The 16,620-nt window shown below is 46.5% G+C and overlaps 2 protein-coding genes across 4 annotated transcripts in view; one reads left to right on the forward strand and one right to left on the reverse strand.

The window, feature by feature from the left end:
* Window positions 1–3,530, reverse strand: part of LOC117734667 (trafficking regulator of GLUT4 1) — a 9,085-nt gene extending 5,555 nt beyond the window's left edge. The window contains exon 1 of one of the 2 annotated variants that reach the window (XM_034538900.1): window positions 3,255–3,530. The gene's annotated coding sequence lies outside the window, so the exon portion shown is untranslated. The remainder of the gene's footprint in view (window positions 1–3,254) is intronic. The other variant, XM_034538902.1, reaches the window with a different exon arrangement.
* Window positions 3,531–12,128: 8,598 nt separating this feature from the next.
* On the forward strand, window positions 12,129–14,920 carry LOC117734662 (zinc finger protein 768-like). 2 transcript variants are annotated; one of them, XR_004609822.1, is made up of 3 exons: window positions 12,129–12,396; window positions 12,592–13,653; window positions 14,716–14,920. XR_004609822.1 is itself a non-coding variant. In XM_034538892.1 (2 exons), exons 1-2 carry the CDS (start codon window positions 12,204–12,206, stop codon window positions 13,593–13,595), a joined length of 1,197 nt encoding a protein of 398 aa, XP_034394783.1. In that variant the 5' UTR covers window positions 12,130–12,203; the 3' UTR covers window positions 13,596–14,920. The 2 variants fall into 2 exon arrangements, 1 of the variants encoding a protein (XP_034394783.1); XM_034538892.1 differs by having other exon boundaries at window positions 12,130–12,396; window positions 12,592–14,920.
* The last annotated feature ends 1,700 nt before the right edge of the window (window positions 14,921–16,620 follow it).

The following is a 16,620-nucleotide window of genomic DNA, read 5'->3' on the forward strand; positions in this document are numbered from 1 at the left end:
CTGGTCACATGACATCTATTGTTCACCTGGTCACATGACATCTATTGTTCATCTGGTCACATGACATCTATTGTTCATCTGGTCACATGACATCTATTGTTCATCTGGTCACATGACATCTATTGTTCATCTGGTCACATGACATCTATTGTTCACCTGGTCACATGACATCTATTGTTCATCTGGTCACATGACATCTAGTGTTCACCTGGTCACATGACATCTATTGTTCATCTGGTCACATGACATCTATTGTTCATCTGGTCACATGACATCTATTGTTCACCTGGTCACATGACATCTATTGTTCACCTGGTAACATGACATCTATTGTTCACCTGGTCACATGACATCTATTGTTCACCTGGTAACATGACATCTAGTGTTCATCTGGTCACATGACATCTAGTGTTCATCTGGTCACATGACATCTATTGTTCATCTGGTCACATGACATCTATTGTTCACCTGGTCACATGACATCTATTGTTCATCTGGTCACATGACATCTATTGTTCATCAGGTCACATGACATCTATTGTTCACCTGGTCACATGACATCTATTGTTCACCTGGTCACATGACATCTATTGTTCACCTGGTCACATGACATCTATTGTTCACCTGGTCACATGACATCTATTGTTCACCTGGTCACATGACATCTATTGTTCATCTGGTCACATGACATCTATTGTTCATCAGGTCACATGACATCTATTGTTCACCTGGTCACATGACATCTATTGTTCACCTGGTAACATGACATCTATTGTTCATCTGGTCACATGACATCTATTGTTCACCTGGTCACATGACATCTATTGTTCATCAGGTCACATGACATCTCTGTTCATCTGGTCACATGACATCTATTGCTTCTGTCCATCCGGGGAGAGGGATCCTCCTCTGTTGCTCTCCTGAAGGTTTCTTCACTTTTTTCCCTGTCAAAGGTTATTTTTGGGGAGTTTTTCCTGATCCGATGTGAGGTCAAAGGTCAGGGATGTCGTATGTGTACAGATTGTAAAGCCCTCTGAGGGGAGGTTGTAATTTGTGATATTGGGCTATACAAAATAAACTGAATTGAATTGATAGAGGACTCATCTCTGTACTGGTTTTGTTAGACCTTTGGGCAATATTATCAGGAAACACTCCATTTCTCTGTGGTTAGGGTTCCTCGTCTGTGGTTCTTTCTCTATGGTTCCTCGTCTGTGTTTCTTTCTCTAGGGTTCCTCGTCTGTGGTTCTTTCTCTATGGTTCCTCGTCTGTGGTTCTTTCTCTATGGTTCCTCGTCTGTGGTTCTTTCTCTAGGGTACCTCGTCTGTGGTTCTTTCTCTAGGGTTCCTCGTCTGTGGTTCTTTCTCTATGGTTCCTCGTCTGTGGTTCTTTCTCTATGGTTCCTCGTCTGTGGTTCTTTCTGGTTCTTTCTCTATGGTTCCTCGTCTGTGGTTCTTTCTCTAGGGTACCTCGTCTGTGGTTCTTTCTCTATGGTTCCTCGTCTGTGGTTCTTTCTCTAGGGTACCTCGTCTGTGGTTCTTTCTCTAGGGTTCCTCGTCTGTGGTTCTTTCTCTAGGGTTCCTCGTCTGTGGTTCTTTCTCTATGGTTCCTCGTCTGTGGTTCTTTCTGGTTCTTTCTCTATGGTTCCTCGTCTGTGGTTCTTTCTCTAGGGTACCTCGTCTGTGGTTCTTTCTCTAGGGTTCCTCGTCTGTGGTTCTTTCTCTAGGGTTCCTCGTCTGTGGTTCTTTCTCTATGGTTCCTCGTCTGTGGTTCTTTCTGGTTCTTTCTCTAGGGTTCCTCGTCTGTGGTTCTTTCTCTATGGTTCCTCGTCTGTGGTTCTTTCTCTACGAGAAGGAAGTAGCATAAATACAGTACAAGTACCTCAGGTTTGAATGGAAGTACTTGTAAATGTACTTGGTTACTGTTCAAAGAATCACAGAGCAGATCTTCATCCTGACGACTCATCTTCATCACCATCACCATCATCACACCCTTTGACCACACAGCTGTATTACTATTATTACTCTGTTTTGGATTATTTGTATTCATTGAAGATCCTCATATGAGTTTAAGTCCAGCTTCATGACACCGACACATGGATTTCATTCTGGTTATTATCTCACATTCTGCAGCTTTCAGCTTCAAACCACAAACAATATCAAGGATTTCTGCTTCGCCGAAGGAAAATGTAAGAAGACATTTTCATGTGAAGCAGCCGATTAAAATGGATTCTGTTGCGACCACATTTGATCCATAATTAAACACACTGGAGCATGTCGGGCATCGTGTGCAGCAAGCATCGAACTCACCGACGGGTTAGAGAGACATGAGAGAGAGACAGGTTAGAGACATGAGAGAGAGACGGGTTAGAGACATGTGAGACGGGTTAGAGACATGAGAGAGAGACGGGTTAGAGACATGAGAGAGAGACGGGTTAGAGACATGAGAGAGAGACAGGTTAGAGACATGAGAGAGAGACGGGTTAGAGACATGTGAGACGGGTTAGAGACATGAGAGAGAGACGGGTTAGAGACATGAGAGAGAGACGGGTTAGAGACATGAGAGAGAGACAGGTTAGAGACATGAGAGAGAGACGGGTTAGAGACATGTGAGACGGGTTAGAGACATGAGAGAGAGACGGGTTAGAGACATGAGAGAGAGACGGGTTAGAGACATGAGAGAGAGACAGGTTAGAGACATGTGAAACGGGTTAGAGACATGTGAGACGGGTTAGAGACATGAGAGAGAGACGGGTTAGAGACATGTGAGACGGGTTAGAGACATGAGAGACGGGTTAGAGACATGAGAGACGGGTTAGACATGAGAGACAGGTTAGACATGTGAGACAGGTTAGACATGTGAGACGGGTTAGACATGTGAGACGGGTTAGAGACATGTGAGACGGGTTAGACATGTGAGACGGGTTAGAGACATGTGAGACGGGTTAGAGACATGAGAGACGGGTTAGAGACATGAGAGACAGGTTAGACATGTGAGACGGGTTAGAGACATGTGAGACGGGTTAGACATGTGAGACGGGTTAGAGACATGTGAGACGGGTTAGAGACATGTGAGACGGGTTAGACATGTGAGACGGGTTAGAGACATGAGAGACAGGTTAGACATGTGAGACGGGTTAGAGAGACATGAGAGAGAGACGGGTTAGACATGTGAGACGGGTAAGAGACATGTGAGACGGGTTAGAGACATGTGAGACGGGTTAGAGAGACATGAGAGGGGTGAGACAGGCTCCTCACCTGGTCCTAGTCCTCAGGGAGCTTCCTGCTCATGGTGGTTTCTCTGCTGCAGGAGACTCAGACTCAGAGGTTTGAGTCGGAGGAAGAAACACACAAGAGACGGAGCCTCTTCTTCTCCTCCTTCTTCTTCTTCTTCTCCTCCTTCTTCTTCTTCTTCTCCTCCTCCTTCTTCTTCTCCTCCTTCTTCTTCTTCTTGGTCTTTAAAAATGGTGGAGCGTGTCTGTCTGGTGATGCAGAGTGGACGTTGCTGCAGCAGCTTTCTGTCTGTTCTACTGCAAGAGGTGAAAGGGAAGGGGGGGGCTCTAAGAGTGTGTGTGTGTGTGTGGGGGGGGGGAAGGGGGGGGCTCTAAGAGTGTGTGTGGGGGGGGGGGCTCTAAGAGTGTGTGTGTGTGTGTGGGGGGGGGGGAAGGGGGGGGCTCTAAGAGTGTGTGTGTGTGTGTGTGGGGGGGGGGGCTCTAAGAGTGTGTGTGTGTGGGGGGGGGGGGGGGGGGTACAGTAGCTTCCTTCATCTCCATCTTACACTAGTGTGAAGTTCACTGAAGCTACAAGCAGTGCCTCTCACAAGCTTTCAAAATAAAAGCCCAGCCTTCGCATAGGTATAATGGGTATTTATTAATTAAATAATGTGTATACAGTGTATACATTTATACATGTATATATACACATTATAATATATATATTATATATATTTCATAATAAAGTTTTTTAATATCATTTTAATCCAAAAGGATTTAATAGTTTAATGCACGCGTATTGCAAAAGCATAATAATTGTTATAAAAAACAATGAATGGAATTCACAAAAAATTAAAATCTATAGTATTAGTTAATACAATAACATAAATTATATATATGTGACTTAAGGTGACTTAACCGTAACTATGGAAGACAAACAAAAGTTTTAATCTACTGATAATACAATTAATAGATGTAAGTAAATATGATACAAGATGAATAATATCCTATAGAACAAAAGAGAATATACTGATAATAAAGTTAAACTGAAAAAGGAGATGTTTTTGTAACAAGTACAATTATACATTTTTTATTATAAGCGGATAATATAAAGTGTTTTAGGACAAAATAGACAAAATGTAAAACATGTATTTTACATATGAATTGTTGTTATTGTGGACATTTTTCCACTAATATTTAATGAGCAGAGGTCATATTTAAACGTTTAGATTTCCATGTTCTTGCATGTACTCTATCTTTCTATTTGTCGTGTTTTATGTAAATGTTTCCATCTTTTGTTTTATTACCAGCAGGACAGACAAATAAATACGTCTGAGCTGAGAAACACAAGAAAAACATAAATTAAACATAGATAAACTATATAAAATGTATGATAGAATTAAAAAAGACTACAGGCGGTGTACTTTTTAATAATATAAATATGGTTAAGATATCAATTGTTATCATCTTTCTGCTACATTTTTATTTAGTCTAAAATAACTTGATATAAAAAACTTAATACTCTTATTGTGAAGGAAAACGAGCCCACTTCCTGTATGGCCTTGTTTAATCGTGGTTGTCTTGCTGCACCTTTTTCTGTGATTCTGCTGACGGAGCACAAAGCCAACAATGCACCAGTCACCGTTTACTACCACACATTCTCCACAGGGAATAATAATATGACCAATAATAACTAGTTTCATTAATGATACTCACGGTCAGTATTAATGTTTAGCATCTGTTTCAATAACAAACTATATGAACTCCCTGCACCATGAAATGTCCAACAATAAACACAAAATAAATACTAACATTGTTCAAATGTTGACCACCAATATTTACTAATATGCATTGGAGGGTATATATATATACACAATAACTAAATGAGACAATGAGATATACATATATACATATATATATATATATATATATATATATATATATATATATATATATATATATCTCATTGTCTCATATGTATGTACATGCTTCCTGTTAAATATACAGATTATGAACCTCATTGCCCCCCAGTGGTCACAGTGAGGAACTGCAGAACTACATTTACTGTTATAAATATCAAAATGTAACTTATAAACTAATTAACTAATAACTAATTATTAGTGTGATTATTAGAAAAATCAGAGTAAATCAGACATCCCCCTTCCCAGCAGCGTTTTCCAGCTCTTCCTGGTGAACCCTGAGGCCAGACCAGATATTTAATCTGCGTGTTCTTGGTAGACCTTACCAGTTGGATGTGCCCAGTAAACCTCCAAAGGGAGGCGTCCAGGAGGATCCCGATCAGCTGTTGAACCACCTCATCTGGACTCTTTCGGCTCAGTTTGTACCAAACCACCTGTCCATCATACCGTGGTGAAGGTCACATTCTGAAGGAGATACCAGAACTACAACATCTGTAAAGAGCACAGGTCGCATTCTGAAGGTCCTCAAACCGGACACTTGAAATCATGTCCATGAACACAGGATTGCTTCCCCCGAGTCTAGTGATGGATGAGTCTTCTCCCGAGTCTTGTGGTGGATGAGTCTTCTCCCGAGTCTAGTGGTGGATGAGTCTTCCCCTGAGGCTTGTGGTGGATGAGTCTTCTCCTGAGGCTTGTGGTAGATGAGTCTTCCCCTGAGGCTTGTGATGGATGAGTCTTCTCCCGAGTCTTGTGATGGATGAGTCTTCCCCTGAGGCTTGTGATGGATGAGTCTTCTTCCGAGTCTTGTGATGGATGAGTCTTCTCCTGAGGCTTGTGGTAGATGAGTCTTCCCCTGAGGCTTGTGATGGATGAGTCTTCTCCCGAGTCTTGTGATGGATGAGTCTTCCCCTGAGGCTTGTGGTGGATGAGTCTTCCCCCGAGTCTTGTGATGGATGAGTCTTCTTCCGAGTCTTGTGATGGATGAGTCTTCCCCTGAGGCTTGTGGTGGATGAGTCTTCCCCCGAGTCTTGTGATGGATGAGTCTTCTTCCGAGTCTTGTGGTGGACGAGTCTTCCCCTGAGGCTTGTGGTGGATGAGTCTTCCCCTGAGGCTTGTGGTGGATGAGTCTTCTCCCGAGTCTTGTGATGGATGAGTCTTCTTCCGAGTCTTGTGATGGATGAGTCTTCCCCTGAAGCTTGTGGTGGACGAGTCTTCCCCCGAGTCTTGTGATGGATGAGTCTTCCCCCGAGTCTTGTGATGGATGAGTCTTCTCCCGAGTCTAGTGATGGATGAGTCTTCCCCCGAGTCTTGTGATGGATGAGTCTTCTCCCGAGTCTAGTGGTGGATGAGTCTTCCCCCGAGTCTAGTGATGGATGAGTCTTCCCCCGAGTCTTGTGATGGATGAGTCTTCCCCCGAGTCTTGTGGTGGATGAGTCTTCCCCCGAGTCTAGTGGTGGATGAGTCTTCTCCCGAGTCTAGTGATGGATGAGTCTTCTTCCGAGTCTTGTGATGGATGAGTCTTCTCCCGAGTCTAGTGATGGATGAGTCTTCCCCCGAGTCTTGTGATGGATGAGTCTTCCCCCGAGTCTTGTGATGGATGAGTCTTCCCCCGAGTCTTGTGGTGGATGAGTCTTCCCCCGAGTCTAGTGGTGGATGAGTCTTCCCCCGAGTCTAGTGATGGATGAGTCCTCCCCCGAGTCTTGTGGTGGATGAGTCTTCTTCCGAGTCTTGTGATGGATGAGTCTTCTTCCGAGTCTTGTGATGAATGAGTCTTCCCCCGAGTCTTGTGATGGATGAGTCTTCCCCCGAGTCTAGTGGTGGATGAGTCTTCCCCCGAGTCTAGTGATGGATGAGTCTTCCCCTGAAGCTTGTGATGGATGAGTCTTCTTCCGAGTCTTGTGATGGATGAGTCTTCCCCTGAAGCTTGTGATGGATGAGTCTTCTCCCGAGTCTTGTGATGGATGAGTCTTCCCCCGAGTCTTGTGGTGGATGAGTCTTCCCCCGAGTCTAGTGATGGATGAGTCTTCCCCCGAGTCTTGTGGTGGATGAGTCTTCCCCCGAGTCAAGTGGTGGATGAGTCTTCCCCCGAGTCTAGTGGTGGATGAGTCTTCCCCCGAGTCTAGTGGTGGATGAGTCTTCCCCCGAGTCTTGTGGTGGATGAGTCTTCCCCTGAAGCTTGTGATGGATGAGTCTTCCCCTGAAGCTTGTGATGGATGAGTCTTCTCCCGAGTCTTGTGATGGATGAGTCTTCCCCCGAGTCTTGTGGTGGATGAGTCTTCCCCCGAGTCTAGTGATGGATGAGTCTTCCCCCGAGTCTTGTGGTGGATGAGTCTTCCCCCGAGTCAAGTGGTGGATGAGTCTTCCCCCGAGTCTAGTGGTGGATGAGTCTTCCCCCGAGTCTAGTGGTGGATGAGTCTTCCCCCGAGTCTTGTGGTGGATGAGTCTTCCCACGAGTCTTGTGATGGATGAGTCTTCTCCCGAGTCTTGTGATGGATGAGTCTTGTCCTGAGTCTTGTGATGGATGGGTCTTCCCCCGAGTCTAGTGGTGGATGAGTCTTCCCCCGAGTCTAGTGATGGATGAGTCTTCCCCCCAGTCTTGTGGTGGATGAGTCTTCCCCTGAGGCTTGTGGTGGATGAGTCTTCCCCCGAGGCTTGTGATGGATGAGTCTTCTCCCGAGTCTTGTGATGGATGAGTCTTCCCACGAGTCTTGTGATGGATGAGTCTTCTCCCGAGTCTTGTGATGGATGAGTCTTGTCCTGAGTCTTGTGATGGATGAGTCTTCCCACGAGTATTGTGATGGATGAGTCTTCTCCCGAGTCTAGTGATGGATGAGTCTTCTTCCGAGTCTTGTGGTGGATGAGTCTTCTCCCGAGTCTAGTGATGGATGAGTCTTCTTCCGAGTCTTGTGGTGGATGAGTCTTCCCCTGAGGCTTGTGGTGGATGAGTCTTCCCCTGAGGCTTGTGGTGGATGAGTCTTCTCCCGAGTCTAGTGATGGATGAGTCTTCTTCCGAGTCTTGTGGTGAATGAGTCTTCCCCTGAGGCTTGTGGTGGATGAGTCTTCCCCTGAGGCTTGTGGTGGATGAGTCTTCTCCCGAGTCCTGTGATGGATGAGTCTTCTTCCGAGTCTAGTGGTGGACGAGTCTTCCCCCGAGTCTTGTGATGGATGAGTCTTCTCCCGAGTCTTGTGATGGAAGAGTCTTCTTCCGAGTCTTGTGGTGGATGAGTCTTCCCCTGAGGCTTGTGGTGGATGAGTCTTCCCCTGAGGCTTGTGGTGGATGAGTCTTCTCCCGAGTCCTGTGATGGATGAGTCTTCTTCCGAGTCTAGTGGTGGACGAGTCTTCCCCTGAGGCTTGTGGTGGATGAGTCTTCTCCCGAGTCTTGTGATGGATGAGTCTTCTTCCGAGTCTTGTGGTGGACGAGTCTTCCCCCGAGGCTTATGATGGACGAGTCTTCTCCTGAGTCTAGTGATGGATGAGTCTTCTCCCGAGTCTTGTGATGGATGAGTCATCTTCCGAGTCTTATGATGGATGAGTCTTCTCCCGAGTCTAGTGATGGATGAGTCTTCTTCCGAGTCTTGTGGTGGACGAGTCTTCCCCTGAGGCTTGTGGTGGATGAGTCTTCCCCTGAGGCTTGTGGTGGATGAGTCTTCTCCCGAGTCTTGTGATGGATGAGTCTTCTTCCGAGTCTTGTGGTGGACGAGTCTTCCCCCGAGGCTTATGATGGACGAGTCTTCTCCTGAGTCTAGTGATGGATGAGTCTTCTCCCGAGTCTTGTGATGGATGAGTCTTCTTCCGAGTCTTATGATGGATGAGTCTTCTCCCGAGTCTAGTGATGGATGAGTCTTCTTCCGAGTCTTGTGGTGGACGAGTCTTCCCCCGAGGCTTATGATGGATGAGTCTTCTCCCGAGTCTAGTGATGGATGAGTCTTCTCCCGAGTCTAGTGATGGATGAGTCTTCTTCCGAGTCTTGTGGTGGATGAGTCTTCTCCCGAGTCTTGTGATGGATGAGTCTTCTTCCGAGTCTTATGATGGATGAGTCTTCTCCCGAGTCTAGTGATGGATGAGTCTTCTTCCGAGTCTTGTGGTGGACGAGTCTTCCCCCGAAGCTTGTGGTGGACGAGTCTTCCCCCGAGGCTTATGATGGATGAGTCTTCTCCCGAGTCTAGTGATGGATGAGTCTTCTCCCGAGTCTAGTGATGGATGAGTCTTCTTCCGAGTCTTGTGGTGGATGAGTCTTCCCCTGAGGCTTGTGGTGGACGAGTCTTCCCCTGAGGCTTGTGGTAGATGAGTCTTCCCCTGAGGCTTGTGGTGGACGAGTCTTCCCCTGAGGCTTGTGGTGGATGAGTCTTCTCCTGAGTCTAGTGATGGATGAGTCTTCTCCCGAGTCTAGTGATGGATGAGTCTTCCCCTGAGGCTTGTGGTGGACGAGTCTTCCCCTGAGGCTTGTGGTAGATGAGTCTTCCCCTGAGGCTTGTGGTGGACGAGTCTTCCCCTGAGGCTTGTGGTGGATGAGTCTTCTCCCGAGTCTTGTGATGGATGAGTCTTCCCCTGAGGCTTGTGGTGGACGAGTCTTCCCCTGAGGCTTGTGGTGGACGAGTCTTCTCCCGAGTCTTGTGATGGATGAGTCTTCCCCTGAGGCTTGTGGTGGACGAGTCTTCCCCTGAGGCTTGTGATGGATGAGTCTTCCTCCGAGTCATGTGGTGGACGAGTCTTCCCCCAAGGCTTATGATGGATGAGTCTTCTCCCGAGTCTAGTGATGGATGAGTCTTCTCCCGAGTCTTGTGATGGATGAGTCTTCCCCTGAGTCTTGTGGTGGACGAGTCTTCCCCCGAGGCTTATGATGGATGAGTCTTCTCCCGAGTCTAGTGATGGATGAGTCTTCTTCCGAGTCATGTGGTGGATGAGTCTTCCCCCGAGGCTTATGATGGATGAGTCTTCTCCCGAGTCTAGTGGTGGATGAGTCTTCTCCCGAGTCTAGTGATGGATGAGTCTTCCCCCGAGTCTAGTGATGGATGAGTCTTCTCCCGAGTCTAGTGATGGATGAGTCTTCTCCCGAGTCTAGTGATGGATGAGTCTTCTCCCGAGTCTTGTGATGGATGAGTCTTCTCCCGAGTCTTGTGGTGGATGAGTCTTCTCCCGAGTCTTGTGGTGGATGAGTCTTCCACCGAGTCTTGTGATGGATGAGTCTTCTCCCGAGTCTTGTGATGGATGAGTCTTCTCCCGAGTCTTGTGGTGGATGAGTCTTCCCCCGAGTCTAGTGATGGATGAGTCTTCCCCCGAGTCTAGTGATGGATGAGTCTTCTCCCGAGTCTAGTGATGGATGAGTCTTCCCCCCAGTCTTGTGGTGGATGAGTCTTCCACCGAGTCTTGTGATGGATGAGTCGTCCCCGAGTCTTGTGATGGATGAGTCTTCTTCCGAGTCTTGTGATGGATGAGTCTTCCCCCCAGTCTTGTGGTGGATGAGTCTTCCACCGAGTCTTGTGATGGATGAGTCTTCCCCGAGTCTTGTGATGGATGAGTCTTCTTCCGAGTCTTGTGATGGATGAGTCTTCCCTCGAGTCTTGTGATGGATGAGTCTTCCACCGAGTCTTGTGATGGATGAGTCTTCTCCCGAGTCTTGTGGTGGATGAGTCTTCCACCGAGTCTTGTGATGGATGAGTCTTCCACCGAGTCTTGTGATGGATGAGTCTTCTCCCGAGTCATGTGGTGGACGAGTCTTCCCCCGAGGCTTATGATGGATGAGTCTTCTCCCGAGTCTAGTGATGGATGAGTCTTCTTCCGAGTCATGTGGTGGATGAGTCTTCCCCCGAGGCTTATGATGGATGAGTCTTCTCCCGAGTCTAGTGGTGGATGAGTCTTCCCCCGAGTCTAGTGATGGATGAGTCTTCCCCCGAGTCTTGTGGTGGATGAGTCTTCTCCCGAGTCTTGTGGTGGATGAGTCTTCCACCGAGTCTTGTGATGGATGAGTCTTCTCCCGAGTCTTGTGATGGATGAGTCTTCTCCCGAGTCTTGTGGTGGATGAGTCTTCCCCCGAGTCTAGTGATGGATGAGTCTTCCCCCGAGTCTAGTGATGGATGAGTCTTCTCCCGAGTCTAGTGATGGATGAGTCTTCTTCCGAGTCTTGTGATGGATGAGTCTTCCCCCCAGTCTTGTGGTGGATGAGTCTTCCACCGAGTCTTGTGATGGATGAGTCTTCCCCGAGTCTTGTGATGGATGAGTCTTCTTCCGAGTCTTGTGATGGATGAGTCTTCCCCCCAGTCTTGTGGTGGATGAGTCTTCCACCGAGTCTTGTGATGGATGAGTCTTCCCCGAGTCTTGTGATGGATGAGTCTTCTTCCGAGTCTTGTGATGGATGAGTCTTCCCCGAGTCTTGTGATGGATGAGTCTTCTTCCGAGTCTTGTGATGGATGAGTCTTCCACCGAGTCTTGTGATGGATGAGTCTTCTCCCGAGTCTTGTGGTGGATGAGTCTTCCACCGAGTCTAGTGAAGGATGATAATAATGATCATAATCTTAGAAACAAACGGCATTTCATTGCGCAACACTGTTATAATAAATGAACCTTGTTACCTTGTGTTGTGTTTTTTCTTGTATGATCTTTACCTATTTATTGTTTGTTTTTTCATTTTGAACCACAGTGAGTGTAACATAAATGGGACTTGTTCTGCATATCTTACCTTATTATATTTAAACCAAGTATGAATGCTGATGAATCAATGTGTAAGTAGCTGTGGAGCTGGTCCTGAGTCCTCCGATTATTAATGGCAAAGAAGATGAAACGTACTTCTGATAAATACATTTAGAATCATGTTTTGTACTTTATAATCTTTAAAATGGCTCCCTACTACGTCTTACCCATAATTTGTCCTCACATTATTATCTAAGTATTATATATTATGATGCTCAATATGAACAGTATTGTGCATAATTATGTTTTTCCTTTTTCAGTCATTATAAATAAACACAAAATAAACACACTTTTATTTTGAAGGAACGCCGTGCATCGCCGGAAGGCAGCGAACCCGCTTCCTGTTGTCGCCCGCTCTGTTTCCGGTGTGGCTGTCCGCGTCTCCACGATGACCAAACTGCAGCTCCTGAACGCCTACCTGACGGAGCGGCTGGCCGTGGTGGTGAAGGACATCCTGGGCGTGGTGCAGGACGCGGTGAGCGAGTACCGGGAGGAGAGCGCCCGCACCCAGCGGGAGAACGAGAGCCTCCGGAGGCAGCTGCGGGACATCCTGCTGCTGGAGGCCGAGACGGAGTGGCTGAGTAAGGGCCGCGCATTGACGCGAGTCTTTAGCTGAACATTAAACTCATTATTAACCTGTTAAAAGTGAGACGCGCTTGTTCCTGTTTAAAGATGGCGTCACTTCCGGTTGAACCGGTGAAATACGAGTGCATCCTGTTATTTGTTCCCTGGAGGAGAGGATCAATCTTGCTCTCTTGTGTTCTCTGTGGTTCCAGGGTCGACCCGGTCCAGTCTCGGTTTTGCGTCTCCGGAGCAGCAGCCCCGCACCGAGGAACCGAGGCCCCGCACCGAGGAGCCGAGGCCCCGCACCGAGGAGCCCAACTCCCCCCAGAACCGGCCCAGACAGCCGGCGGCCGACTCGCCCGAGCTGACCCACGAGCAGCTGGTTTCTGTGCAGCTCTACTCGGGGGACCAGACGCCGTCGGAGGCCTGGGAGCCCGCCCTGAAGCCGGACCCTCAGAGGGGGTCTCCTCTTCCTTCGCACTCTTCCCTGAGTCCTCCGTGTGCGACCTTGGTTCCTCAAATCTACGTTGAGGTCCCCGCCCCCGTAGAGGAGCCCCGGGGCCCGGGGCTGATCAAAAGCGAACCCGAGGAACTCAAAGTGAGCGAAGGTCAGACAGACTCTCTGACTTGCGTGTCACGGGAACCGTCGGCTGTCAGGAACAGGGCGGCGTTGCGCGCAGACCGCCGAGAAGTTTACCGGCACCGGAAGAGTCCAGAGAAGGTCGTGCCGGCGGACGATGCGCCGGCAGGAGACCCGGCGCCAGCGGGCGGTTGTGTCGTCCCCGAGCTCGTCCACCGCTGCCCCCGCTGCGGCGAGGCGTTCGGTCACGCCGGCGGCCTCCGCCTCCACCTGGAGCTGAAGAGGAAGACCTACGCCTGCGACTGGTGCTGCAAGTCCTTCGCGCAGTCGGCGGACCTGCGGCGCCACCTGCGCACGCACACGGGCGAGCGGCCGCACCGCTGCACCTTCTGCTCCAAGAGCTTCAGCCAGAGGGGGAACCTGCGGCGCCACCTGCGCATCCACACGGGCGAGCGCCCGTACAGCTGCCCGTACTGCTGCCGCACCTTCAGCGACGGCGACACCATGAAGAAACACAAGCGCACCCATTCGGGGGAGAAACCGTACCGATGCGCCCGCTGCTCCAAGAGCTTCGGCAGCGCCGGCAGCCTGCAGATACACTTCAAGAGGGACATGTGCTTCGTGGCGAACGCCTAGATTGGCTCCGGAGGGCGAGAGGCCGCCGGACGGGGAAGTGAGCGCCGCTGGGCGAGAGGTATCGATCCGGATCAATAAACCTGGACAGAGAAAACGGCTCGTTGCTCTCCGCTGTTGGCGGCGTCATGGAAAGCGTAAAGTTAGCCCTGTTAGCACTGTTAGCTTCTAGTTGCCGGCTCAGTGGGCGCCATGTTGAGAGCCGTGTGGAGGCAATAGATTTTAGCACCTTTTGACCTAAAGGGGCAGTGTGAAAGATTTGGTGGCATCGAGTACCTGGAGCTTCTCTGATCAATACTCTGAATCATTGCTTTTAAAACATATAGAATTTGAAAAAACAGATGTGTTCCTCGGTGGAGCAGCTGTTTCTATGACAACGATGATCTCTGTCGGAGTGTGTGTGTGTGTGTGTGGGGGGGGGGGGGTTAGGGTTAGGGGGGTTGAGGTTGAAAGAGCTCATCGCTGCATGAGTAAATTACACTAAAACATAAAAATGTATTAATATACATAAACAGCAGTGTTGTCGGCTAATCAATACTCGAGTTTCAGGTGATTTACACTGAATATTATATTCAAGTACTCCCCTAAATGTTACACACTGTTCCTTTTAAAATACTACACATGCAGATGAGTACAAGTACCTCAAAGTTGTATGAAAGTGTAGTACTCGTAGTATTTCTGTTGATCTCTCGCTGGCGTTGCTAACGGCGACGACCACAGGAAGTAGTTTATAGATTATTTATCTATTTATTTATTTACTAACTAGTGGAGACAAACCCGGTCGGCTCTCCTCCTTTCTCTGTTGTGTGCCTCCTTGCCTCCTCTCCTTGTCTCCTCTCAGCGCTATAAGGACGTCTCGGTTCCTAAAATACATCTGGAGGAGGGAGGAGACAAGGAAAGGAGTGAAGAGTGACAAAAAATGAGACGAGGAGACTCTTCTTTTCTCTATTGCGTGCCTCCTCATCTCCTCTCCTTGTCTTATCTCCTCGTCTCCTCTCGGTACCTAAAAAGCGGTCATGTGACTCGTCATTGATCGTTGATCTGAAAGTTATACAAATATATAAGTTGATCATAAATCATCTCATCTGTTAACGTCCTGTTTCCTTGACTCATCGCCTCTTAGGAGGCGAGGAAAGGAAAGGAGGATGCACAGCCTGAGGAGAGGAGCCCGGTGAGTCCAGAGGTTCCGGTATGTTCTCTGCGGTAGAACCGCGGCTGAGGATGTTTCCACTGATGCATGATGGGAAACGATGATCAGTGTTTTGTATCGATGTGAAACATCCTGTTTGTTTGTTTTTTAGACAAAATAAATGTTCAGTGAAAATGTTGATGGATTTCTGATCAATAATAAAATCTTTACACGGCAGTTAGATTTGATTATTGTTATATATTATAGCAATATTGTATTATATATTATAACATTATTGGGTTAACATTAACATTGGGTTAACATTATTGTCGCATTATTTTTATATATTTTAGAAATATTGTGTTATATATTGTAGCATTATTGTGTTATCAAGTTAATACTCAATATTATCATTATTTTACTGGTCATGAAATATGTTATACTAAAAAGCTCAATATCTTGATAGAAATGCAGTCAGACATATTTCTGGTGTGAGGCTGCAGTTCTGCACTGTGGCAACAGGGGGCAGTAGTGACCTACAGAGGGACAGCAAGCACACAGGACACGCCCACATTTATTGTTGCGTCGTACACAAAACACCTGAAGAAGAACACTGTAGAAGACTGTAAACAGAAGAACAATGCAGAAGAACAATGTAGAAGAAGACTAAACAGAAGAACAATGTAGAAGAAGACTAAACAAGAACAATGTAGAAGAAGACTAAACAGAAGAACAATGCAGAAGAACAATGTAGAAAAAGACTAAACAGAAGAACAATGTAGAAGAAGACTAAACAGAAGAACAATGTAGAAGAAGAACAATGTAGAAGAAGACTAAACAGAAGAACAATGTAGAAGAAGAACAATGTAGAAGAAGACTAAACAGAAGAACAATGCAGAAGAAGACTAAACAGAAGAACAATGTAGAAGAACAATGTAGAAGAAGACTAAACAGAAGAACAATGTAGAAGAAGACTAAACAGAAGAACAATGTAGAAGAAGACTAAACAGAAGAACAATGTAGAAGAACAATGTAGAAGAAGACTAAACAGAAGAACAATGCAGAAGAACAATGTAGAAGAAGACTAAACAGAAGAACAATGTAGAAGAAGAACAATGTAGAAGAAGACTAAACGGAAGAAGAACAATGTAGAAGAAGACTAAACGGAAGAAGAACAATGTAGAAGAAGACTAAACAGAAGAACAATGTAGAAGAACAATGTAGAAGAAGACTAAACAGAAGAACAATGTAGAAGAACAATGTAGAAGAAGACTAAACAGAAGAACAATGCAGAAGAACAATGTAGAAGAAGACTAAACAGAAGAACAATGTAGAAGAAGACTAAACAGAAGAACAATGTAGAAGAAGACTAAACAGAAGAACAATGTAAAAGAAGACTAAACAGAAGAACAATGCAGAAGAACAATGTAGAAGAAGACTAAACAGAAGAACAATGTAGAAGAAGAACAATGTAGAAGAAGACTAAACGGAAGAAGAACAATGTAGAAGAAGACTAAACGGAAGAAGAACAATGTAGAAGAAGACTAAACAGAAGAACAATGTAGAAGAACAATGTAGAAGAAGACTAAACAGAAGAACAATGTAGAAGAACAATGTAGAAGAAGACTAAACAGAAGAACAATGTAGAAGAAGACTAAACAGAAGAACAATGTAGAAGAACAATGTAGAAGAAGACTAAACAGAAGAACAATGTAGAAGAAGACTAAACAGAAGAACAATGTAGAAGAACAATGTAGAAGAAGACTATACAGAAGAACAATGCAGAAGAACAATGTAGAAGAAGACTAAACAGAAGAACAATGTAGAAGAAGAACAATGTAGAAGAAGACTAAACGGAAGAAGAACAATGTAGAAGAAGACTAAACAGAAGAACAATGT

This window comes from Cyclopterus lumpus, chromosome 8 (assembly GCF_009769545.1).
Source record: "Cyclopterus lumpus isolate fCycLum1 chromosome 8, fCycLum1.pri, whole genome shotgun sequence".
NCBI lineage: Eukaryota > Metazoa > Chordata > Actinopteri > Perciformes > Cyclopteridae > Cyclopterus > Cyclopterus lumpus.

Coding starts and splice junctions, on each gene's coding strand:
- LOC117734662 (XM_034538892.1), top strand. CDS start 12,204: ATGACCAAACTGCAGCTCCTGAACGCCTACCTGACGGAGCGGCTGGCC. Junction 12,397..12,591: donor GGCCGAGACGGAGTGGCTGA/GTAAGGGCCGCG, acceptor CTGTGGTTCCAG/GGTCGACCCGGTCCAGTCTC.